The sequence below is a fragment of the Haemorhous mexicanus genome, chromosome 4 (genome assembly GCF_027477595.1).
Source record: "Haemorhous mexicanus isolate bHaeMex1 chromosome 4, bHaeMex1.pri, whole genome shotgun sequence".
In the NCBI taxonomy this organism is placed as follows: domain Eukaryota; kingdom Metazoa; phylum Chordata; class Aves; order Passeriformes; family Fringillidae; genus Haemorhous; species Haemorhous mexicanus.
The window spans coordinates 23,885,322-23,910,779 of NC_082344.1; the positions used below are offsets into that span (position 1 = coordinate 23,885,322).

The following is a 25,458-nucleotide window of genomic DNA, read 5'->3' on the forward strand; positions in this document are numbered from 1 at the left end:
TCATGCAGCTTGTGGTTTTCTGGGGTTTTTGTTGTTGTTTTTTGTTGTTTTTTTTTTTTTTTTTTTTTTTTTTTTTTGTTGTTTTTTTTTTTTTTTTCTTTCAATAATAGTACTCCAAATCAGTAAACTTCCCATGTTTCCATGCTAGAAGGATGTAAAAATAGAGTTCTTATGTTACAGTTGCATAACCAGCTAGTTGGCTGGTTAGTTTACAAGGTTTTTACTTTTCAGCAGTTCAGTCTCATTATTTGAATTTCTCCTCTGGGATGTTTATCAGAACAACACAGAAGTTGATATTTCTTCTTCAAATACGATGTTGAGACTTACATGAACTCATGAGATTTCCTGGGGACAGCTTGCAGCCTGCTTCCTGGGCATGGGTTTGGGTGCAGTTTTAGCTATTAGGGTCCCTTTCATGGGGGTCAGATTGAGTTGCAGTAGTTATTTCACTAAGTGGTAACTATATTCTTTCCTCCCTCAGTTAATACCAGAGCTGCTGCTGTTTTAGCTGGTGTGGGACAAAAGATGTGTGGATGGGGAGTGTGCTTTCCTTTTCCTGTGGCTGTGTGTTGTGCTTTCTTTTTCATCTCTCCAAGATCAAGAGCTCTGCAATAATGCTCTAAATTGATATTTCTCTAATGTTGTTTTGTATGATTAAAATTACAGCATTTCATAGCTGTTTCTCAAATGAAAAGGAATGACCTGATAGGATCTTCAGTAAAAAGAGTTCAAAGATTCAGAAAACGGTGAAATGGACTTCTGTGCAGGCAGCTATTCAAATTTCTGTGCAATGTTTTTGGATACATTAATTTCTTTATGCAGCAACTTAGGAAATGTTATTGAAAATACCACACATGACAAAGAAAAATGGAGTTTCATTATTTGAATGTAATTATCTCACACTATGTGAAAGAGCCTTTTCTTGTCATGAGCAAAGTCGAAGCGTTAAGCCTATTATAACATCTCTTTTGATGTTTTTCTAGGATGGAATAAAAGATGAATGCTCGGTGCTGAAGCTGCAGCTGAAGGAGAGAGACGAACTCATAGCCCAGCTTCGTGAGGAGCTGGTAAGCAGGAGATGCAATGGGGGGTTTTTCTGGGTGTTTTTGGGTTCATTTCCCTGATAATGTCACTCCAAGGCCAGATATTAAAGAAATACAATTTCACACCTGCTACAGAATTACTAGCCTAAGGCTATGTTAATCATTCAGATAAACACTGATAACACTGACTGTACTTTTCTAGGGACTTGCCAGCCTCTGAAGTGGCCACTGTCTAGGTTCCCTGCTTGTAAAAGTTTCTTTGAAGACATTGTGTTGACAGTTGTCTGATCAGAGGCAGATAAGCACAGCACTGTATGCATGTGCCAGAAATCTTGAAGGGCCATGCACATGCCTGATAACTGGTCAGTATTTCTCCCATGAGCTGCTTTTCACATCTATGAAAGTCTTCTGTAGAAAAGGAAATAAAGGGGTTTTTTCTCCATAATAGATGTCTTTGCATAAAGTAATAAATATTCTTACTCTTGCTGAACCTTTCCTTAGCAGATGAGCTAGTAATGCTTGGCTACTACTGCTTTAAGGATTGACAAAATACTTTCCAGTGACTGAAGCAAAATACATGATTCAGCAATAAAGAAAAAACTAAACACGTGAAAATGCATTTTATTATTTTGCTAAGGCTGTGGTAACAGAATTTTAAGATTCCTTTTTTGATGGAATATGGTTAAAGCATGGATGTCTTCAGTATTTTCAAATAAAGGAGGGGGAGTTTGCACCTTCTCTCTCACTGCAGAGAAATCCTGTAGGGTCACCACCTTCAGGAGAACATTGAGCACATTCATTCCTTCCATGAAAGCTGCAGCTGTGTGGGCACCTAAGATTTTGTTCAAGCGCCCTTTGGGAGAAGGGATTGTTTCCCTAATTAGATCTTAATTTGCTGATCTACCTCAGGGGATTTTTGTGCCTTGCTGTCTTGTGCCTCTCCTGCCTAGCTCAGAACTTGAACAGAATTAATTCAGGTCTCGCTATTATTGCATTTTTTTTATACTCACTAAAAGCAGGAGTACACAACTTGAGTTTTGAGTTGCATGGGAAAAATGTAATCTTGCCCAAGAGTGAAAGATTTCTTTGCTATATTAACATCTGCAAAATAAATACACATCATCAATATTCTTTGTTTTGTATTTGGCTACATTAAGAAATGATGTATTGTGTAATTATTATCTAAAATTAAATGACAAAATGGGACATAGGGTGCATCAAACTTCTCCACAGTCCTGGAGCATTAATTTTATATCAGTCTAGTTCAGAACATATGCTGTTTAACTGGTAGACAATTTTTTGAATCATGTAAAATCATCCTGTATTGATGCAGGGAGCTGTAGCTCATTTGCTGTTAACTGTTGTCAAAATTCATCTGTGTATACATCATTTGAAGAAAAATAGAGCCACAGGGAGCTTTCATAATAGACAAAAAGTACAACTTCCCAGGGCCTTGAAATAAGGATTTCTATATGATTGAAAGTATCATGGACTTAAGCCATTATTAATTTACTTCAGTTTTGACACTAAGACTTGTAAAGGACTGCAGGTGGGATTCTTGAGACCATGTTTAGTCGTTTGAAATTAAGCTTTGAAAGGACCCAGTAGATCTGATTTACTCCTAATTGAACTGACTAAAGCCAGGTTGGGAGGTGAAAATGATAGAAACTAATTTAGTCTATGAAACCTAGAAAAAAGCAAGTGGGAAGACCACAGGAAAATAAGTGGTTTGTTTTTGTGATGTGGTTGTGGGGTTTTTGGTTTTTCTTTTGTTTGTTTAGTTGTTATTTAGGGGGTTTTTTTGTGTGCTTTTGTTTTTGGTTTTTTTTTTTTTTGAGTTGTCTAAGTACAGTCATGGGTGTGCTTTTTAAATCTCTATTTCATCTTCTGCAATACTGCACTGCCAGTGCCCTTTTTCTGGAGGTGCCCTGGGTCCTGCCACCATGACACTTGATGAAGTTGGCTCCTGATTGTGTGAGATGTTCTTAGAAACTTTTTTCAGTGTGCTCTTGAGGAAAAGTAAGCTGTCTTTCAGAGCTGTTAAAAATGAATTAATCTGTAATGATTGCCAGGAAATTCTGATAATGTTTTCCTAGCTTGCATAAAACTCACCAAAAATTGATGTGAAACATGCTTTAATATTCTGCAAATGCTGCATTTACTTATGTGTTTATGAGACTGTAAACATTTGCCAAGTGAATGTTTAGAAAAGTTAAGAGCCGTCGTTTGTGGCTAATGAAACTGCACGTATTTTCACATAGCTGCAATTTATTACAGACATAGCACTTAATAGAAAACTAAAGCTTTTGTTCTTGTGTCTTGGGGCAGCCCATGTTCCATTTGTCACTCTGAATACGGAAATATAAAATCTGTAAATGCACCTTGCCTGTCTTGAAAGCATGGCATCCTGATGGTAATTCAGAAATGGCACATAAAAATTGATTTGAGTGGGAGTCAGTTTTGTGCTTTTTGAGAAGTGCATTAAAATCTGCACTTCCAGCATTCAAGTTGAATGTTTGCATGTCTATGTAAAACCCTTTGCTTAGTTGGTTTTACTGCAAAACTCTTCAGCTAACCCAAAGTAAACTTAAGGTAATTTTGGCTGTGTGGGAGCTTTTGCTTCTTACTTTACTGTAGATTTGCTAGACTTTTCTTGTTGTTTTCCCCTCTGATTTTTTTTTTTTTCATTTTTCTTTAAAAAGTATTTTAAGTACTTTTAAAAAAGCATTTCTACCTCATTTGAGTGCATTATGAATGAGCTGAGCTGAAGAAAATGTCAATGGAGTGTGAGCTGGTGAAGCTTCAGAACTTGCAATTGTCCCATAGCTTTTTAAGGGGGAAAAGACTAAATACTAGAGAAATGAAAATAGGGGTTTAGATGCTCAGCAACAATACCCAGGTAGAAGGAATAAAATACAAGGAGCCATTACCTACCTCCTAATAAAGAAGAACATAGTCTCTTGCAGATTTTTGTTTGTTCTCTTATTTAGTGATTATTAGAGAAATAGAGATAGGTAGGTAGGGAAGTAGAATTAATTCCTCCATGCTTCCATTATCTCCTGAAAAATGCTTGCTTCAGAAATGTCAGGTACCCAAACCTACTCTAAAGATACCTGGACATGGTAAACCTCAGCAGGAATTGAAAATTTGGGATCCAATACCACTTTTCTCAAAACTGTACTCATTTGTGAAAATATTACCTGGGGAATCAAATCAAGCATATGCATTCTGCAGGGAATGTACTCTTCTTTTCTCTTTTCTTCTTTTTTTCCCCTTAAATAACCAAAATAGATAAACATCTTAGTTTTCTTTGGGCATGAAGATGTTTGAGACCTCAGCTGTCTCATACCCAGGTCTGCCTGCAACTGCATCTTTCCATATATTTTCCCAAATTGATCTTTTTCCTCTGCAGTGTGAGCACTTAGAATGACTTTAAGCAGAAAATATTTTCATGCTATATTGGCAAAAATAACTGACTGCTGTTTACAGTAACATTTATTCTATTGCTGTCATTGGTACAGCAACATTCACGCTGAAAAATGAGAGTTAACACCATTATCCTTTCAACCTTGATTCCCTGTGTGACTTAAGTCCTGTGTTGTGCCACCAAAATGAAAAATGTAGTGAGGCAGTTGCAGTGGATTCTGAGTGGAACTGGAGGCAAAGTTAGGTCAGGAAATTAATCCCCCTTATAGCCCAGCTGATGGGACTATTTTTCTGCCATGGAGGTGGCTCTTTATCAAATGTTAGACTTTCTACATTTATGGAATAGCGAAGTACAGTGCCACCTAAGTGGGCTTTACCTCAAGCTGTAGAAGTTACTGCTTTCAGGCTGTACTCTGCAGTTAGCTCAACCAAACATAGCTGCCCTATTTTTATTTATTTTTTTTTTTTTTCTCATCTTTTCAAATCATAAATAAGCTCTACCTCCCTGCCCAAAATGTAGGTTAAATGGTTTGAGAGAGCATGGGACTTGTGCTGTGGTTTGGGGGGAGGGGGTTGGTGGGTGACAGTTTTAGTGAGGAGCAATTTTTTTTGTATTTGTTTGTGTGGCTGCTGTATCCTAAATACAGTGTATTCCTGGAGGGCAAGAGTGAAGGCAAGCTTAGCTGTTTTCTGTAGCTTGATTTCAATAATGGACAATTAGCCAATTGCTCGATTTGTGAAGTATGGTGAGGATGAGTGCTTGTTACTCAGCTTTGAAGTGTAGCAGAAAACCTTAGATGCATTTGAGTCCTGCTGATGAACTGTTTATGAAAGACACTTAACCTAAGTGTAAAAATCACTTCAAAATGTAGTTATGCCAGTACAGATCCCTTGAATTTTACAATCTTAACGTTACAACTTGTTTTGACAGGCAAAGAATGAGATTCAGATAAAAATGTCTTGAATGCATGGGGAAAATAATTTTTTGAATTGTTGTGAAAAAGAGACCTTTTCATTAGTCCAGGTTACTGTCTACATTTTAAAAACAGTTGTTCTTGAAATTTTAAAGAATTTAGATAGCTCCCAGTTGAAAAGGATAGTAGTCCTTATTTTTGGAAAAAGAAATCTAGATTACTCTTTACACTGATTACCCATTTGCTTTACATTCTGTTGGCTTGTAGTATCATTTCATGTTGGCTGTTTTTATGAGAGGGTATTACAGACCCATGGATAATTTACATAAGAACCAGCATTTGTAAGTAGTTTCAAATCCTCTTTCTTCACCATATTTAGGAAAAAATTAGGAGTAGAAAAGAAATAGATTAGGTGTACTTAAACATTATTAAAGTGTCAGGCATCTTCCCCGTTTTGTGCAGGAGAATTAATTGCACATATTCCAGAAGAGGCTTATCTGAGCAGTAATTGCTCTCTGAATCAGTTCCCCTAGACAGACATGGAGTGTGAAAATGGCAATATCCTATAACCCACAATGGGGATTAGGCTCCAACTCCTTGTCTACACCAGTCCCTTGATGAAAAGCTGCCAGTCAGATAGGATCTTTAATATTCCTGGGCACTTGTAGAGGTGATTCTGCATATGAGTTTTAGTTCCTACTTGAAAACATTGTCATATCATGGTGTTTGGCATAGATAAAAAATATGTCATGAGCACAGAGTGTATTCCTGGTCTCACTGAGGCTCTGCAGTGGAGTATTTCAAAAAAATAACACTTTAAAATGAACAAACCTGAAATACTGAATTTGTCAAAAGTCTCTCTTGAGACACAGGGCTCAGGCTTGCCCTCCTTCAATAATAATGCACTGTGTGTGCTTATCTTTGGCAGGAGTGTCACTTGTAGACAGCTGCCTTCATGAGATGTGCAGTGTTTTACTGATGGGCCTTCTAGTATAAGCAGGCAATTCTGATCTGGCCCTAGGCCAAAATCTAGGAAAACTTTACTTTTTTGATCTATCTGAAGGACAAAATGTATGTCTCAATGTCACCTTTCCTTTTTTTAACTTAATTTTTTAAACTGATTTTTACTCAAGTGATAATCTAAAGACAGCTGACAACAGGTGAATTTTAGGACAAATGGAAATGACATCTTGGGGATGTACAGGGAAGGAAGACTGTATGTTGCAGTTCAGCTTTGTAGGTGTTTTCCTTTGTAGGATGAAAGTTGGCTAAAAAGTACTGAAATTCATTGCTGCTTGATTGTAAGTTTGGGATATTAGATAAATTCTCAAAGAAGTACTCAAGTTTGAGCTGGCATGACAATGACTGCTGTCAGTATCATCTAATGAAATATTATTGCCTCTGTGTGATTATAAGGGAAAAGAGAAAAGTAAAGTTGCTTAAAAACAAATACAGGTGTGCTGGGAAGCTTGTTTTGCTTCTGAAGATGAGCAGTTTAATTTCTATGACTTAACACCTTCAGTGTGTTGCTAAAGGCATGTGTTTGACACATTTTTATTGTAATCATCTGATATGGATGACTTTCAGATTGATAAATGCATTATCCTCAGCTCTGCACTGCAGTGTGTAATGAATCAACTGTTAGTGTTGTTTCTTCCAATAATTAATTTTCTGGTTGGGGAAATATTTTTGCTCTTCACGATGTGGGGATGTCTGTGCAGTTTGTTAGGGATCTGATGGAAAAATAATGTTTTGTTTGATTTCTCTTTTCTCCCCTCCATCTTAGTTTAGTGTCTTGTCCAGTTTTCTTTGCCACAGCTGAGCAAAATTCACAGAAAAGTCTGTACATACACACTAGTATAGTAACTATCACAAATAAAAAATCATGTATGTTTTAATAACAAAATATAATTTTTCTTTGTATGCTAGTGAAGATGTTTAAGGAAGAGTGTTATGCAGTGTTCATCTCAGTGAATATTTTTTTCATTCACTCTTAGTATATTCCAGAATTTAGACATCAACTATTTTTGTCTGTAAACAACATATTGTTCACGCATGAGAATTTTTAAGAAAAAAAAAAATTGAAAATACTTTGATGTTAGGACTGAGAAGCTGTTCCTAAGGCACCAAAAAGCTGAAGTGCAATCAGTTAGTCCTTAGTCCTTTCCTAAAAGAGAAAACTAACAAGAAATTAGTTAGATGAAAGTATTTCTTACATCTCACTAATACTGCTTCTCAGAGACTGACTCTATAGATCCTCTCCAAGTTTTGTATATTTTTGTTGTTCCATTACTCTATTTGAGTTTGTTATTTGAAATGCACAAGATTTGAGATTCAACAAAGGCTCCATTTCAAATTCTGTTTCAAAGACTGAGCACTTTCTCACTGAAGATACCTTCTGTACTTTGGCATCATGAATATTGCATGGTTCAAAGGATGCTCAAACACTTCCTAAGGTTCTCTGCCTTCTTTGAAACACATTCTTTAGTCATTTTAAGTTCTGTTTAGAGCTGGGGTGTGTATATGAAATTTGGTAGAACTTCCATGGAGAGGTTCTGATTCATAGCTAGTTTGTCTACATGAGGTTATAGTGCTGAAATTGGGAAAGTTGTTCCTCCCAGTTTTTGGAAGGCAAAAATACCCTTTGCCATAGCTGTTTCCCATGGTTTGGAGAAGTGAATTAAATAGAATAAAGTACTACTGACCTTCTAGATTTGAGTAGGTAATCATTATACTGCATGCCCTCTCATATCTGTGTTATTAGTCTAGGATGGGTGGGACTGGTGCTGGGGCTGGAGAACTGCTGAAGTGGCCATTTATTTCAGAGATGTTCGATAAATGCTTTTTTTTCTTCTTTCTTTTTTTAGATCAGAATAGCAATCTTACAACAAGAGGTAGGTTTTGGTCACAGTGTCAAGCCTCTTTCCTCCATGCAGGTCTTTAATGCTCCCCTTGAATTCTTTCTTCTGCTGTTCTGATTCCCTGCATCTTTCTTCATCTATTGAAATACTGTTCTCCTCTTTCTATAGAAACCACACACAGGCTGCACATCTTTTCATGTCCTGTGCATGTTGTATCAATTCTTTATCCAGAAACTTATTAACGCCCACTTCTGGTTTTTGGGTGGAGACTTGTTTCAAGCTTAGGCCTTTGTAGTGCTGCACAGCTATAATATTTTTGGCTCTGATGAGATTTTGTCAGTATCCCAGTGCAACAAGAAGGCAATGGGCTCTGTAGCCAATCTTTCAGAAATTGCCTGCTGATTGCCCTGTACTTAGGCTGGGTGTTTGGTGAAATAGGCAGTGCAAATGCCCTTCACTGCCCTGCAGGGAGGAGGCAGGTGACTGAAGAGCTGTAACACATTCCTGCCAGGTGGTAGTAAAACCTCCCATGTGGGATATCCTGGATACAAAAGTGTGTTACAAGACTATGTACAAAAGCCTGAGTAGTGTCCTAGCAGAGAGCTAGCTTGCAAATTTCTACTTCTGCTTTCTAAGTTGTTTCCAAAAATTATTGCTCAAGTAATCTTGTTTGCCATTTTGTCTCCTCTGATAGTTTAATGAAAGAACATTTTATATTCCTTTGTATCTTGGTTAGTGTTTGGTCATTATCAAAAATCAAATAAAAAAACAATCTTACTGACTTTTAGGCACATATTGCAGTTAAACTACAAGGAGAAAATAAGATACTGGTTAATATGAAGTCAGCCTAATCTCACTCGTACATTTATTTGGTTTGTCTGTGTACTCAGTACTCAGTTCTGACTGTTTTTTCATTAGATTGGTCTGTATAGCTAGGAAAACAAAAGCAATGAACTGTTCCTTAATATTCTTTGTTGACTTCAGAATATAGAATGAAAATATATCTTTTTTGGCTTGATTGGTGAGTTTTTTTCCAGAGCTGTTCTTCATGAATAATTCAGTACATTTGAAATGTACTTAACGTATTTTAGCGTTTTCTGGTAATAATGGAAGACATTTATCTTACACTTCCCAATTTGACTTACAGATGATATTGTTTTTCTCAAAGGGAGCTCTTGTGATTTGCCAGAAGAGTAATAGAGTTTGCAGGCTATGATATTTATCAGAATTCACCGCTTATTAACATAGGGATTTATAAAACCAGACTTTCTCCGAGTGTGATATTTGTGTTTCAGCTTACAAATGAGGGTTGCACTCAGCTATGCTGGTTGAGAAATAGGATGCTGTGTTATTATGGCTTTAGAAAAACAAGTGGACCTATTGTGCTGGTAGTATAGTGATGAGGAGGAATCAAGATAAACTGTGTAAACTTGCACCTGTCTGCTTGCAGTGGAGCTCAGGTTAATAGGCTGGAAAAATAAAAAGTGGTGCAATTAAAGGATGATCTAAAGCAGCTGAACAACTTGTTCTAACTTTTTAGCTGTACTGTGTGTTTATCATACTGCTTTCAAGAGCAGGGTGTTGGGCTCTGAATGGAAGGGCGGTAGAGAGAGGACAGGATTTTTGGATTTTCCCTGAATATATACCTTCTAAGAATGCTGCAGATGGAGGCATGATTAGAAAATTGCTGTGCAAATAAATAGAATTTGCTGTGCAAAGGATCCTCATTTAGCCAATGTGATTAGAAGAAAGCTTTGACCATTTTCTGCAGTTTTTTAGAAGTCATCTTGTTGCATCTCCTTCAGTTTATGGAAATAGAATTCAGTACTTAAGGGACAAAGATATTTGCTTTCTTTTGTCCCTCCACTTCAGAACCCCTGGGGTGATGAGGCTGTGGAGAAAAAGCTTATGAACCACACGTAGCTTAAGACATCTTCTCTAGTACTATTTTGTCTTTATTTGTCAAATCACAGTTAGGAATGTGTATCTGCTTGTCTTGACTTTAACTTTAAAATTGATGGACCGTTCTGCTTAGCCAGCAAAATTAAAGAAGTATCCAGGTGGAGAGCTTTTTTCACATGCTTGATTCTGCAGAAAACCAGATTTTTGTAATCATGTAAGCAGATTGAGGGGGAGGGAGAGAGTGAGAAAACTACCACTTTAACTGTAAGGTGACAATTAAGTGGGAAGTGCAGCTTTTCTTAACCTGTAGGGAATCAGGAAGCTTCAGTTGTGTGCATGCCTGTTTGTCAGCATAGAAAGAACCCTAAAAGTGTAACAAAAACCCAGTTATGACTTTGAAAATTCTTAGAATCCGTAATTAAACCCTGTAGAATTCTTATCTTTTATCTTTTATCCATTTCAGCTTTATTTTTTTAATAGTTTTGATAATTTTTTAAATTTATTATTCAGGAGTTATTAAAACCTTCCATACCTATGAAGGCCCTAACTTCATGGGAGGCTGTTCAGATTAGGAATATGTAGAATTTGGCATGAGAAATATTAGAAACAACAAAGGCCTAGCAGTGACCATGTTGCCAGAGAGTTATTGATACAGGCAGGTTTTTGTTTTGTTTTGTTTTCTTTGTAGAACCTAAGCAGGTAACTTAAGATGATGGGTAATTTAGGAGTGAAGGACCTTAGAGGGTGCCCTACTCCTACATCCTGGCTCAAAGTATCCCATATTTACATAAAATCGAAGTATCCCATGAAGTATCCCATATTTACATAAAATCAAAGTATCCCATGAAGTGTCCCATATTTAAATAAAACCTCTACATGGCCAGTGGCATTTGGGATAATCATCAGTGTCTCAGTAGAAGATACTCCACAGAGCTGAGAACCCAGCATTGCCTCTGTTAAACTGAATGCTTAGGAATGCCTGAGAAACTACACTTAAATGGGATATATCTTTAGGGAACTAGGATATATTTTTAGTAATTAGACTTTAAAGAAAAAAAAATGTGTGGGAAAACGTTTTTCTTGTCAAGGGCAGTATAAAGCTAAAATAGATGAAATGATGGAATACAAGTGGATATGGGTGATTACAGCTCAAAATTTGAGTACTGCATGGAACTGTGTATCAGATGAGCACCAGCTGTACCAACTAGATGTTGCTGTGCTTTGTCTCAATAAGAACAGGATACAATTACTCCATACTTACTCTTTCTCCCTCAGATAAGGTGTTGAAGGCATATAGATGCCTTTTCAGAACAGACTTTTTACTTTCTCTTTCCACAGCTTTGACTAAGATAGATAGTTTGTAAAATTTGTTGTCAAAACTTTTATTTTTGCCATTTTATTCAGTATGCATAGATAGGTATTCAAGCACTGCTCAAAAAAAAAAAAAATTAATGGTTATGTGCTGCTGTTCCAATTTCTTTGTCTCCTCCTTTTGCACAAAATGCTTTGTAATTTAATTATTTTCTGACTTGGTATAATGTAATTAATAGAAAGGACATCCCAGGCTAATAGACTTCATCAAGACAAATAAGTTTGTTTAGAAGGGTGAGGAATCTATTCACCTCTCTATGGAGAACTGCTCCCTAGGCAGCCGCTACTACACAAGAGGAGGGGTTTGTGTCAGGTGACTTCTGGAATGCTTTTCAGCCTTTTATGTCTACTTACACTGGTGTACACTGAAAATGTCAACATAAAATGTTGACAGAAGTTTGCTCATTTAGTTTGCTGATCATCTCTTCCCAGCTGCATTGTGCCATACATCAAACCTACGGGACAGCATCTTTAAAGGGCTCTTACAGGCCTCACATTTACAGGCTACAGGAGTTTATCTCTCTGAATGCCTTTGTGGTTCTTGATCAGCTTTCTTAGTAACTACATCAGGCTGCAGAATTAGAAATGTTTCTTGGTGAAGAATGTTAGAGAAGTGTCACACCCTGTTACTTGACATTTCATCATGTGTCATGGTTTGAGCCTGGCGCAAGGCCAGTGCCCCCATGAGAATACCTCTTTCCCTGGTAACTACTGTGAGATGTGGTCAGAGACAGAGCAGAGCAGGCTCTAACTTAAGATTGAAGGAAAAAAACTTTATTAACCTAAAAATACAAGAAAGAACATACAGAACACAGGATGAAAACCTTCCAAATTTCCTCCTCCTCCCCCCACCAAATTTCCTAATTCCGTTACCACCCCTCAGATCACCCACTCTCAGTCCATCACCACCCTTTAGATAATCAATTCTCAATTCCTCTAGAAGAGAAGAGTCCCTCTTGCACCACAGACTTCACCCAGGAAACAGTCGAAACTTCTCGTGTTTCCGTGTCACGTGTGGCACCGCCCGGAGAACATTTTGCCATCCTGACCTCTTCCTTCCATGTCCAGTGCTCTCACCACTGCACATGGACCAGAGCTGCTTCTAGGGTTTTTCTCTTTAAGGATGCTTTGTCCAGTTCCAAAAAAAGAGCACGGTCCCTCTCCTTTTGGGACACCTGTCCAAATTTCACCCCCTGGGGCTGAGGGGTCTCTTGAACAGAGATCATCTTCCTCTTCTTCTTCTTCAAAGACGGAGGGCACCACCGCCACCCTCCTCACCCTTCGTCTCTGTTCACACACCTTCACATCACCGCACTCTCCTGGCTCTGAGCCATTGCCTCCCCCTAGGATGCAGTCTCTGTGTCACAGGAACTCAAGGGTTCTGGCATGGCTAATCAAGAAAAAGTCCAGCCAAAAGCCACTCCATCATCTCCTCCCACCTAGAATTCTTCTCAACTTCTCTCAAAATCTTTCACTTGTCCGTTTCCTGCTATCCCACTCTATCTCCTCAACTCCAGGAGGAATCAGCATTTGCAAGGTTTCCATCATCCCACGAAGGGTTAAAAGTCCCAGGCTCTGCCGGTTTGGTTCATGAACTCCCACGGCTGGCTGCCCTGCTGGGCACCCCCCCCTTCTCCTTCACTCCAGCCGCGCTATCACAGGCACAGGCTGCTCTCTCTCTCTCTCTCCCTCCGGGGGGGGAATGGGGGATGGCTGCCCGAAGCCCTCGCAGTGCAATGCTCCTCCACCCTTCGGCACAGGCCTGGCCTACCTCCCTCCGGCCGCATGGCTCCCCTCCCCCTGTCCAGCTTGGAGCCAGGCAGGGGAAGGTCTGCTCTCGTCCAGGACCGAAACCCAAAGAGAGTTTCCCTGGGAGTTCACAGCTTTTAACCCCCTGTGTTCTCAGAGGCGTATCCATGCCCTCAGTGGACAAACCAGGTGGCAGTATTAAAATCTGAACACCGATTGGCATGACCACACCATCCCAAAAAAAAACTTCATTTCCTCTCAAACCACGACATCATGGTTTTTCACTTTTCTTTTAGTAGAGCTCTAATAATTATTAGCATGCCTCTTTGTGTTTTGTGGTGCTGGAGTCCTTGTACCTGTATGGAATGATGTGAATAAATAAAACATACAATATTCCAGAGCCCAGTAATGTTGCTAGTCTCCCACAGGGGATTGGGTAAAGTAGCTCCTGAATTGTACTATAAATAGTATTATATTTTTCAGAAGGTATGGAAGTAGAATTTTATACTTATGACTAATTAATGCTATTGAGAATAATCACATACAAGGAGACATCTTTCGCAGCTCATCTGTTTTTATGCTAAAATAAGTGAAAGTAGCTATCCTTCCTTTATCTGTAAAACATCTGCTTTGGTTTTTCATATGTAATTATTGTGAGAGATTTGCATGGACAGAGTTATGCATGGTTCTTTGCTGTTAAAAGCAGAAAAACATGTTAATTAATCCCAGCTGTCATCCATACATCAACATGTAATTTGGGCTTGGTTCCCTGTTGTGTCTGCCTTGAACTTAAACGCACAAACATGTTGGTGGCATCCCATTCATGTCTTAGGGTTACAACCAGGTAATCTCTTATTCCACTGGAGTAATAACTGAAGTGATAATTCAGCCTTTTTCTCATTCACTTCTGCCAGCCCAGAGTAGCTGTTTTTTGTTTCTTACACAAGGTTGGGAAGTGTCTTAAATCAAAGCTCTCATGTGGAGGCTTTATTTCTGGCAACTGTCATTGTTTGCATTAATACCCACATATGTTGTTTAGCAGAGGCAAAAAGTCCTGGAAAAAAAAAAGCAAACAAATAAGCAAAACAAATTCAAAATGAGATCTTGTCTCCTATAAGCATGATTAAGCTATTTCATCATGTTAAAATAAAAAAGATGGTTTTTGTGACACTTTTTTCTGCAAAACTTCAGTGTGAAATAAGAGGAAAAAAACCTCTAATTTCTGCTCATGGTGATTTATTTGTCAATAAGGGCTAGGCCTTTAGTGAGCATGTGTAAGTGTGGCTACATGATGTGCTGATGGGCCATGCTGATTTACATCAAGTCCTGTCATTGTAAGCCTAGAGGGGAAAGTTGTAAATATCCATTTTGTAAGAGAATGATAGAATGGTTCATTTCCCTAACATGCTTTTGGTGGACAGGTATATTAATGTAACACCTCACATGTAAAGATTGTTGGCAACTTACCTTGCCATTGATTAGATCAGGTTGTACCTTTTGATTTAAAGATGATTTGTGCACTGCATTGAAAATAGAAAAGTGCAAGAAAGGCCAGTGTTAACAAAGCTGACTACCTCCCTTCCTGATTTATGGTGTGACCTCCTTAATTAAATAACCAAAAAAAACAAGGTGTTATTTTTAACATCAGGATGGAAATGAAGAAAGGAAAAAGTTGACAGTACCATATGCTATCCCACATGCACATCGACATACCCACACAGCCTTATCTCAATAGAGAATTGAAAGTTAATCTTTTTAAAGTAAAAAAGCAAGTTTTTCACAGACTTCATGTGATAAAAACAAAGAAAACAAGAGAATAACTTTGAAAGTTTAGTAATTATTTTTGTTTTCCGAGACCTTTCTGGTTTATAGTAGCTGAAGGACACAATCAGAGCTTCAAGAGTGCAATCTCAAAATCAACCAGAATGGTTCTGTGTCAGGGAAGATTTGAAAAACGTGTGTGCTAGAATGCTATAGAAAAATCTCTGTTCACAAGGTCAGCTGTTGCAGGTGGTTGTTACTATTCTTTTCACTTCAGCTGCTGTGAATCCTGTAATATTTTTGCCCACAAGAGGAATCAGAAATGCATTAAAACATGTCTAAGCTTTAATGAAGCATAGGTAAGAAATGGCTTTGAGAGGGGTTTAGGCAGTAGCATCAGCTTAAAGGAGTATTTCAGTTGTTCTGGGGAAAAAAGCAGGGTTTTACCAAAGCAGAATTATGTAGCCTTGACAAAGGAGTTACCAAAAGGTTACATATGAAATTAATTTTGTTATTGTGAGTAGAAAACACTGCTGCTGCTGCAGACTCTCTTGGTGATGAAATAGAGGAGTTAGATACGTATTTAAGTCTACCCTGCTTGCGGTAGATTTACCATGAACAGAAGAAAGAATGTTTGTGTTCTTTGGTATCTCTTACTTTTCTTGGTCATCCAAGATACTTAATTATTATTAATATTTCATTATTCTCTTCATTACTTTGGTAAACCAGAATTTCATTGTCAAAAACAATAAAAGGCATTTTCTTTTCAGACAGAGACAATTAGAGCATTACCAGCAGAGTAGAGTTTTATAGTTTAATAGACAGGGCATTTTTTGTCCATATAAAGATTGTAGTGTGATAAGTACCTAGAGAGATATGAAGGTATGTTTTGAGGAGAGATATGCAACATGGTGTTGCAGGGGTTTAAAACAGTACATTACCCTTTAGGCTTTAGAGGGTGGGGTTCCAAATGATCATCTGAGAACCTCGTACAGTCTATTGAACACAGGTTTTTTTTTTTTGTTCCTGAAGTATGGCTGAACATACAGTGCCATGTAGGCCATTTTCTAAAAATACTGTTTAAAATAATGATGAACTCCGTTTAAACCACTGTGGGGTCCTCTCTTCATCAGGAGTAAAAATTTAAGGCTTTCTGCATGCAGTTCCATGCAGGAATTAATAATTTATTATTGATTAGTAATTAATTATTTTTCATAATACAGAGGATTAATAATTTTTTGCAGGTTACTTCTGAAAGTGAAAAGTTTTTTCACTTACTGTTGTCAGGGTACTGGAATTCTAAAATTTTTTTCTGCAACCTTTTATGTAGTACATAATTTTTATTAAAGATAATGTTGGCATTGTTGTTAGTTTGAGGGTTTTGGAAGAGCTTGTTTTCATTTCCAATAGTGGCAGTAAGTATTGATGCTTTTCTGGGCCTCCCTTAAAAAGCCACAACAGATTGGTTTTTTGTTTGTTTGGGGTTTTTTTCTTCTTTTTTTGTGTTGGTTTGGTTTTTTTAAATGGAGTTTTGTAACATGTCTGGATGTATGCACACACATGTGCCAGTAAGCATTAAAGATGTTACTGGGTATTTGAAAAAAGCACCATGAAATGATCTTAGTGTTTTGAAGTCTCCTTTTTTCTCTAGGAAGTGACTGAAATACACATAATTGCCATGTTTTTCTGCTTTTTGGTGACTGTGAGTCCTTTAAAGATACACAGATTGTGAGTGGACAAATCATCATTTCTCCCTTTCAGTGCCTAAATATTTTATAAAAATCCTGCTATTGCCATTCCTGTAGCATTCATGCCAATGTGATGTTTTCAGTGTAGATCCAAAGAGAGAATGAGTTTTTGAATGCAGGGTGATAGCATAAAATTTTGCAGTTTATGAATGAAGCAGCACAGAATTCATTTAACTATCTCTGATTATCTCTGAATGTTTCATCATATTAAAAACCTCTGCTGTTCTGCAATTTCAGGTAAGCAGTTACCAGTCACTCTGAGAAGTTGATGTCAGTTGATGTCAATTTCTGTTAAGTTGATTAGATCTGATTTTTCCCATGTAGTTATGGTTACAAAGAAACTAAATTTGCTGGGGAAGAGGTCTGTACTTTATTTTTAGGTGATTATTGAGCTTTGCCCACATTGAACTCAATTTCCTGTGGATATCTCTTCTTTTCTCTCACTGGATGTTGTGTTTCACTGTACATTTCCCCTAAATATATTGATTAAAACATCCTTTGTATCCCTATTATGTTTATCTCTCCAAAAAGTTCAAAGCCATCATCTGATTTCCATATTTACATGAAGTGATGCTCATTTCCAAAATTGAAAATTTCTGTAAAGTATGTTGCTCTACAGAATGAATTTTTCAATCTCTGCATCCATATTTTAAGCAAAAAATAATGGAGAACCTCCCAAACATTTAACCCAAGTCCTTGAATAGGTTTATTTAACTTGGATAAATTGGACTTCATCTCATGGCACCTAAAGAGATTTTTTGACAGTGTGGCTCTTAATGCATTATCCACAGCTTTGGAATGAGAAGTCAAACCCTAGGAAGGTTATGCTACGTCTTTGACCACTCTCTCAAGGATTAGAAACCTTGAATTAAGGAGAAAGTGAAATCAGTTTTGTGTTAGTAGTGAACAGGACAACCATGTTCTCAATGCTGTGCATGTCTCTTCTAAGTCCTTATTGATAATTAGAGGAAGACTTTGTTTGGGGACGTGCCTCTGAGCAAAGTCACTTCTCACATGGATTAATATCACTGGCATAGTTCTGATATTTTTGAAATGCCATTATGAGAAATCTTATTAGCCTTTAGAAAATTCAACAAAATCTTCAAAAATGTTCCTTGGCTAAGATCTTTCATCTCCCAAGGTTTTGCACTTGTTCTTGTGTAGTTACAAGTTGTTTCTTTTTATAAAATATTGAGGGAAATTGAAAGTTTTTTTTCCATTAATCTGAAGTGAATTCCAAAAAGTTACAGGATTATTTTTTATGCTATGCAGGATTAGTAATTGCCTGTTTGTTCCCAGACTATAAGAGTGGTTATAAAGGCATTATCACTACATAGTGCTTTTCTCAGTCCTGTTTTTTGAAGCTATTATTTTACAGTCCTTCACTGAAACAGCTTTGAATGCAAACAATAATGGGTGCCATATATTTTACTGAAAGATTGTAAGATGTATCTGTGTGACATGTAGTATCTGACATTAACCGCTGTCACAAGCAGGAAGTCTGATTTTTGAATTAACATTAAATTGGAAACTGTTCATGTCAATTGATATTAAATAGGTACAGGGGTCCTTAATTACTGCAAAGAATGAGTTGGTGGGGTAGAAAATTGTCTTCCCATTAAGTGAGATTCTCCATTAAGCCACCTGTCACAAAACAGTGGCTCTCCTCACTGTTTCACTGTTCAGTTTAATATGTGGAGCATAAGATGGTTGCTTTGAGGTTACAAATGTATTTCTTTATTTGAGTGGGAAGCAGCTGTTTTGAAAGCTATAAATGGACTATTTCATTAGGAGTGAGCATTACCAGGGTGTCCCTATACTTTGGTCAGACTCCCTGAGCTGAAGGGCCGTGATTATGGAGTTAAGAATAGCAAGAACATTAGAGTATAATCCAAGTCTCCATGCATTGTGCTGATCTACTCAGCTGGTGCAGTCAATTTAAGTCCAATCAGATGTGTTTTGCAATATAGAGGTGGTTGTTGCTTTGAAAATTTGTTGTGCTCCTACAGTTTTCTTGGTTAAAATCATGAAGTGCAATTTTATGTAATGCAAGTCCTGGTTTGGATCTGTTCACCACTGCTCAAAAGCTTTTATGCCCGCTGAGATTGCTCTGTGAGCGATGCAGCTTTCCTAGCAGAGTTTATTTGTGGCACTGTGAGCGTGCAGAAGTCTCTAAAGAGTAGGTCTGAAAGATGGAGCAATCTACAGCCTCTGTTGTGAGCAATCAGTTGGCTCCATCAAGGTGTTCTATATGCTTCTCAATTACTGTGATAAAGATTTACCTGATGATGGAAGTTTAATAAATTACCAAGTGCTATGATTAGTAGGATCAAACTGATTTTTCTGGGGAGGTATTTCAACATCTCCTTTTGGTCCTATGAGGATAACAAAATTATTGCCATGTAGGACAGTGTGTAAGATAATGAATGAGAGAAAGATTTATTTTGCCACTGAGATGTTATTTAACTGTATTTTCTGGGTACATAATTTTATCACATCTCCATAACTCTGGTTCCATTTTGTAATGTGAAAGGAAATAATTTTAATTATTATGCATTGTCATGGAGCCAGCAAAATGCCTGGTTTGTAACACACAACAGGGAACGTTTTGCTACTGTAGCTTTTTTCTCTTCTCTTCTGAAGTGGAAGCACCTACTTCCAAGCACATATTCATTATATATTGAAAGCAAAACTTAATTTTCATTAGGCTACATATGAGGTACTATCTTCCAGATGAACATCTTTAAAATAACTATTTTAACCGTATTAAACCAAAATTATGCCTTCTGTATTCTCATTTATTGACTTCAATAATCCAGCTTTATTAAAACATTGGAGATATTATTTGATTCAGTTTTCAAAAGCGTTAGTGGTGATGTCAGTATGTAAAGGTATATCCGAACTCTTAAGACACTGACAGAGTCAAATGTATGCAGAAACTCTTCTTTACAGTAAACTGGAGAAGAGCCTATAGCTGAAAAGTTAGGCAGGGTATGAGCAGTTCTGTACCATCCTCTGGGTTTCTTACTGCTGCAGCAAAGCATTTGAGCATTATGTGTGATTTAAATACTTAGGGGTTTTTTAAAGTGACTTGAATTATTCATGATCTTAAAATTAGGCATGTGTTTAACTGCTTGGCCAAAAAGTGAGGCTTTAATTTTTCTAGAATTTCATTGTGAGCTCTATTGCCAGTTCCATTGTAATGCTTGTGGAGTTCTCTGTAAGGCCATAAAAATATAAGAGTATAAGAACATTCATATATTTCTAAAATTATGAGACCCATCATCCTTTGGTTCAGCTGCACTATTTGTCTCATACCAAGTAATATATCTAATAGTAGTCAGTAGCAGATGTCTTGGGAAAGATACTGCATTACTGTTTTGCTAATAAACCCTTCCTAATAATTTTCTGTCTTTGAGCAGTTGAGTTAAGTTTTATCTTTATGTCTTATAAAAACTGGTGGTTTTTTCCTTCTCCAATTCCACTAAATAAATTTCTAAAACAATCTACATTTTCTGCATCCACAATATGTTGTATCCATGAGAGCCATTATTTAGCAACATAGAATAACGGAATATCACCAAGTTGGAAGATAAAAAGAAGGAAAAAAAATAGATTTTTACTAACTAATTCATTTTTCAATGTTTGAGCATAATAGAATTAAATATTAACAAAATGCATTTACATAAATATTACTGAGGTGTTAATATTTTATAAGCTGCAAAAAAATTTATTTAGGTAATTCATTTTGGATCCGTTTATCTAATACACTAGATGAAAATATTTATTTATTTACATACATATGCAAATGTTTTGAATATTACTTTACATTCGTACCCCAAATCCATCAATATTCAACATGACTAATTTGTGTCACTTTCCATTTCCTTGCTTCCTTCAATACGGAAATAAGAACTAACACGGCTCCATGGGTACTAATGGGTACTTATTATGTACTAATAAGTCTCATCAGTATTCAGATAATAAATAAATTTTAAGTCTTCCTTCAGATTGTGGATGAGAATGAAATCTGTACATCAGTATCAGCAATTCACTGTGGTAGAACTCTCACAGGCTGATGAGGGTGTGCAGTTAAATTGGGCTTGGAAGTGTCTGTGATCCTTTAGCATGGCACTGTTGGGTGTGCAAACCCAATACCGCTCACAAGGAATTTTGGACTTCTGCTGCTGTCTCCCCCAGAAGCTTGTGGAGGTCTCCTGTGCAGTCCCTGGCAGAGCAGGGAGCTCATTCCTGCTCCTTTCCAGAGCATTCTTGCCCTCCCTGAGCTATGGAAAGTGTGGCAAGGTTCACACCCTTGTCCTCATGAGCAGTCGGTGCCCCCTGTGTTTGCTGTGTGTGTGTTTGCTGAGCCAGAGCTGCAGTGGCTTGCAAGTGAATGACTCAATGTCTGGAAGGGCTGTGCTGCCATGGAAATTAAACCTAACAGAAAGACAGTGCTTTTCTTTAGAAAACATCTCCATACCCATAAAACTGTAGCCTTCCTTGTAATTATAAAGTAATTTATTAATTTCTTCAATGCAAAGAAAAGTCTAATGACAAGCAATGCTTTTACTTTGGGAGGGAGAATGTACATTCACTAAAGAGTCTGATGGAATGATGGAAATGCTCTAACTGCTTAAGTCCTTTGGTTCTTGGTAGTGTCCTGAAACTTTAGGATAAAAGGGAATTTTCCTCAAAGGAATTTACTTTGTGCCATACCATTCTAAAGCTATGTTCATGTCTTTTTAAAACCTTACTGACCAGTTTTAGATGAGAGCTGTTAGGAATTTCTAGTTTTCTTGAGATTGTCTGGGGAAAATGGAAGTGTGTAAAATATAACACTTTGAATGCATTACTAGTGTGTTTTAGAAAGAGATTGCATAAGTTTTGAGATGTCACTTTTGTCCTGAATGTAGTGTATTCCATGGAGAGAAAATTAAATACTTCTTACACATGTTTAACCTGAGATCTTTGGCTATATAATTCTTGGTATAACCAGAAGTTAAATTTTCATGAGCCATCCCTTCTGTTTCCTGTAAAGCTGATTTATTCTGATTAGTAGAAAAACACAAGCATTACTAGCCTATTCCCCCTGCTCCTTTTGCCTCCAAAAGGGCTCAGATCCTAACTGTTGATATTTAACAGCTGTCTTTGCAAAATAGAGTAACTTTTTTCCTCACTGATTTGTCAGAAAAGAAAACTTCTAAGGAAGTTATACACATATCCCTAGGGAAAATAAACATCAAGTTAAGTTTTAGGAATTACAGAAAGGATTGTTTTCTTCTGAAATTTTTATCTATCAGAAAATAATGTGTAGGAAACCTGTAGTCAGCAAAGCTGCTGCAGAATAGAATAGAGAACATTACTATTGTTTGATAGGTAATACTTCAGCAAAATATTACAGTAAGAGTTGCAGAATAGGAACTTTTTCTGGAAAACTTCCTTGCCTGCTTTTTTCCTGTTCCACAAGACAAAATAGCAAATAATACTATTTTTCACATTAAGAGTCTTGAAGGCGTATCTTATCCATTGCATTGTCCAGTCTTTCATACATGCATCTATACATGTTGGCAGGTCTGAATTTCTTCTGACAGAAAATACCATTTTGTGCACTACAATGTTGTTACAAAATGCAAATTCAGATGATATTCAACCAAGTACACCATTTGTAAGCAACACTTCAAAGTTACACGCTGCATGTAGAATTTTGATTACAGTAGTGAGATAGTTTTAGATATTTAGATGCTTATTCCTGCAAGGTCCACCAATTTTGGTCATCAGCATATGTTAGGAGAAGATGAAGTGAACTCCCGAATGAAATTCAAGTGGGATTCTGGCATATGTTTCTTGTTAAACACAAACTTCTTATCTGGAGTAATAAAGTAATATTTGTGGGAACTCATTTGTGTTGATCAAAAAAAGAAAAAAATGAGCAGACATCTGAGCGAAGCACTATTAGTTTCCTGTCCCTGCAAGGATTCCAAAAGATTTTAAAGATGCTAGTGACTCCAGGAAGTCTCAGACACAGCTATTTTTTACAGAAAGAAATCAGATTTTTTTTTTCACTACATTTTTTTGGTTTACAAAACCACTAAGGAAAGTGCTATTGAGGTTGAATTGCACTTTGTTAGCTATTAACCATTCATTATTAAATTTTCTTGGTGTTTCTTACCCATAATAACAAAATCCTTTTACTCATGAGTTTTTTTTTTTACCTGGAAAGTTATAAATTAAGGATTAATTTTTTGTGCTTTGGGTTTTTGGAGTTTTTTGGGGGGTAGGTTATTTTCTTTTCTGTTTGGGGTTTTTTTTCCACAGGTCTTGATCTAGTGTGTTCTTGTCACAAAATTTAAAGCCTGCTTTTATAGGCACTTGATCTAGTTTGCAGTTGCCAGAGTAACGTAACATTCTGATTTCAGTATTGGCAGGCAAACAAAGGAGGAATTGACTGTCAAGTATTTTGTGTTTAAATATAATTATCATGGATCTTTATTTTGTAGTTTGGGTTTGGTTTTTTTTTGTTCCTGTCTGAGTTGTAGCTAGTGTCTGTTTGAATGGCAGACTCTAATCATTTGGAAATGCTGCCTATATTAGAGTTATGACTTCCAACATCTTGTATTCTGAAAATACTTGATTTTTTCATGGTTTTTAGTTCTCTCTGGGAAATTATAGCATTGTTTGAGATTGCACAGATGACATGGAGTTTGCCTAAACTTTTATGTGGGTGTTTTAATGGTGGTTGTGTTATCGTTGTGTTAATAAGGATCAAGCCGGGAATTTTCACTTAAAAAGTCCTTTAAATAATTGTTGACAACATTATAAACCATCCTAATGCTTAGCTTGGCTTTGTTAATTTTGAGATTTTTTTTCTGAATCTGAAGGAATGATTTTGAAATAATACTATATTTCAAATTTATGTTTGTACCAGGTAATCCCCAGTTTTTTAAGTATTAGTACAGCAGACTTCTGATTCTAGAGGGTAGTGAGAGTAACAGATTCCACCCTTCCCTAGATGGTAATAGTTCTGTCATGAGGATGTTGGTATTGTAGTCAGCTTTCAAGCAGCCTTTCTCAATTTCATGATCCCTTGATGAAACTGCCCACTGCAATCATGCACCATCATAATATGGCAGGGGAGCAGAGTGGTGATTAAAAGACATTTAGAGAAATAAAATTTGACATCTATTTTATTAAAATGTATTTAAAACTACTGTGATTATCTTGATATTAAAGGTGGTGAGTTTTCCATTGTCCTTGGAGTAGTAAGAATAACAGGTATTTTTTCCTCTTTTTAGTTGAGGTGAGTTTGAATAGATTTCACTGAACTAGTAGTACTTTTCCAGTTTCCAGTAAGGGAAGCTGCGCTAACCCAAATAGAATGAATGCACAAAATGCTTCCATTCTGGAAGGCACATTGTCAGAAAGTTTTCATTTTCCAAGACTCTAACATCTTTCTAGTTGCAGAATGTGTGTTATGTTTCCTATATTTATAAGCCATGATATCTGTAGGTTAAACTTGTTAAAAGAACAGCTAACCACCCACAGAACAAAATAGTGAGCTGGTTACTATGCATGATGGTTTTGCCATATATCAATATTATTGCTGAACCAGTTCCTTTCTGGATGGTTAGCCTGAAGTTTCAACTTTCATTGCATTGATTTTCACACTTTTTGCATGTGATAAATATACATGTCATAGTTTTTATCTCCTTTATTAATCTCACAAGACATTCCAAAAGGTATTGGTTTTTAATCATTCAGAGAGTGTTGTTCCTTTCTCCTTTTATACATTGCCATTGTCAAGAAAAATACAATGGTTTAACCACTGTTGGAGTGGATTTTCTCTCATGAGTGCTTCATATTTAGAAGATGCTTGGCTTTGGGGTTTTTTTAAAATTGTTTTTGTTACAATTATTCAGCTCTATGTACTGTATTTGTTTGGGCAAAATAACTGCTTAAAATGGTGCATTATGACAAAATAGTTAATGACTTTTTTCTAATTCTCTCTTTCTCACAAATGGAGAACCTCCATTAAACATAATAAAGGATAAAATGTAGCCATAATCGAACAACACATTAAACAGAAGGCTTTGAAACTGTGTTTTCAGCAAAGGCTAGAACAGTTTGTTCATTTATTCTCTATAATATGCAGCTTTGACTGAATGCCTGTGCTGTTTACAGACCCAAAGCTTAAATGACAATGTGCTCCGTGTAAAACGTGGTGAAGATTGTAACCGTTTTGAAGTGCATTTAGCTTAGTAACATGAAATATAAGTTATTCCCTAAGGTATTGTGTAGTTGTAGATCATAAACTTTTAGCCTAAATTAAACATCACAGCTGGTTGCCTTAATTTGATGCATTATAGCACAAATGTTTCAACAGCTTGACTAAAATGAACCATACTGCAAATTCAAAAGAAGAGCGAAGGTCAACGCACATGATGCTTAGTGATTTGCAAATTTCCTTTATTTGGATATATTAAATCTATTTTGTGGAATTTAGCATAGAGGAGTGGAATTTGGCAGGGTAGAGTTGATAGCAAAGTATGTTCAATCAGTTTTGCTTAAAAATAATGCATTACTATAAGGAAGTCAAAATAGTACTGTCCCAGATTTTCAGAAGGTAGTTAAAACTAGAATATCTTCTGGATAGTTAAAACTCTTGGATTCTTTTGCATGTGTT

General features: G+C 36.7%; 1 protein-coding gene across 9 annotated transcripts in view; it reads left to right on the forward strand.

Moving 5' to 3' along the window:
- The window catches only part of CCSER1 (coiled-coil serine rich protein 1), a 620,227-nt gene that overhangs the window by 333,982 nt on the left and 260,787 nt on the right, over positions 1–25,458 (forward strand). For 5 of the 9 annotated variants that reach the window (XM_059844113.1, XM_059844116.1, XM_059844118.1 and 2 more), the window contains exons 8-9: positions 984–1,067; positions 8,251–8,277. In XM_059844113.1, coding sequence (XP_059700096.1) covers positions 984–1,067; positions 8,251–8,277 — 111 coding nt within the window. The remainder of the gene's footprint in view (positions 1–983; positions 1,068–8,250; positions 8,278–25,458) is intronic. The other 4 variants (XM_059844115.1, XM_059844117.1, XM_059844120.1 and 1 more) reach the window with 1 other exon arrangement.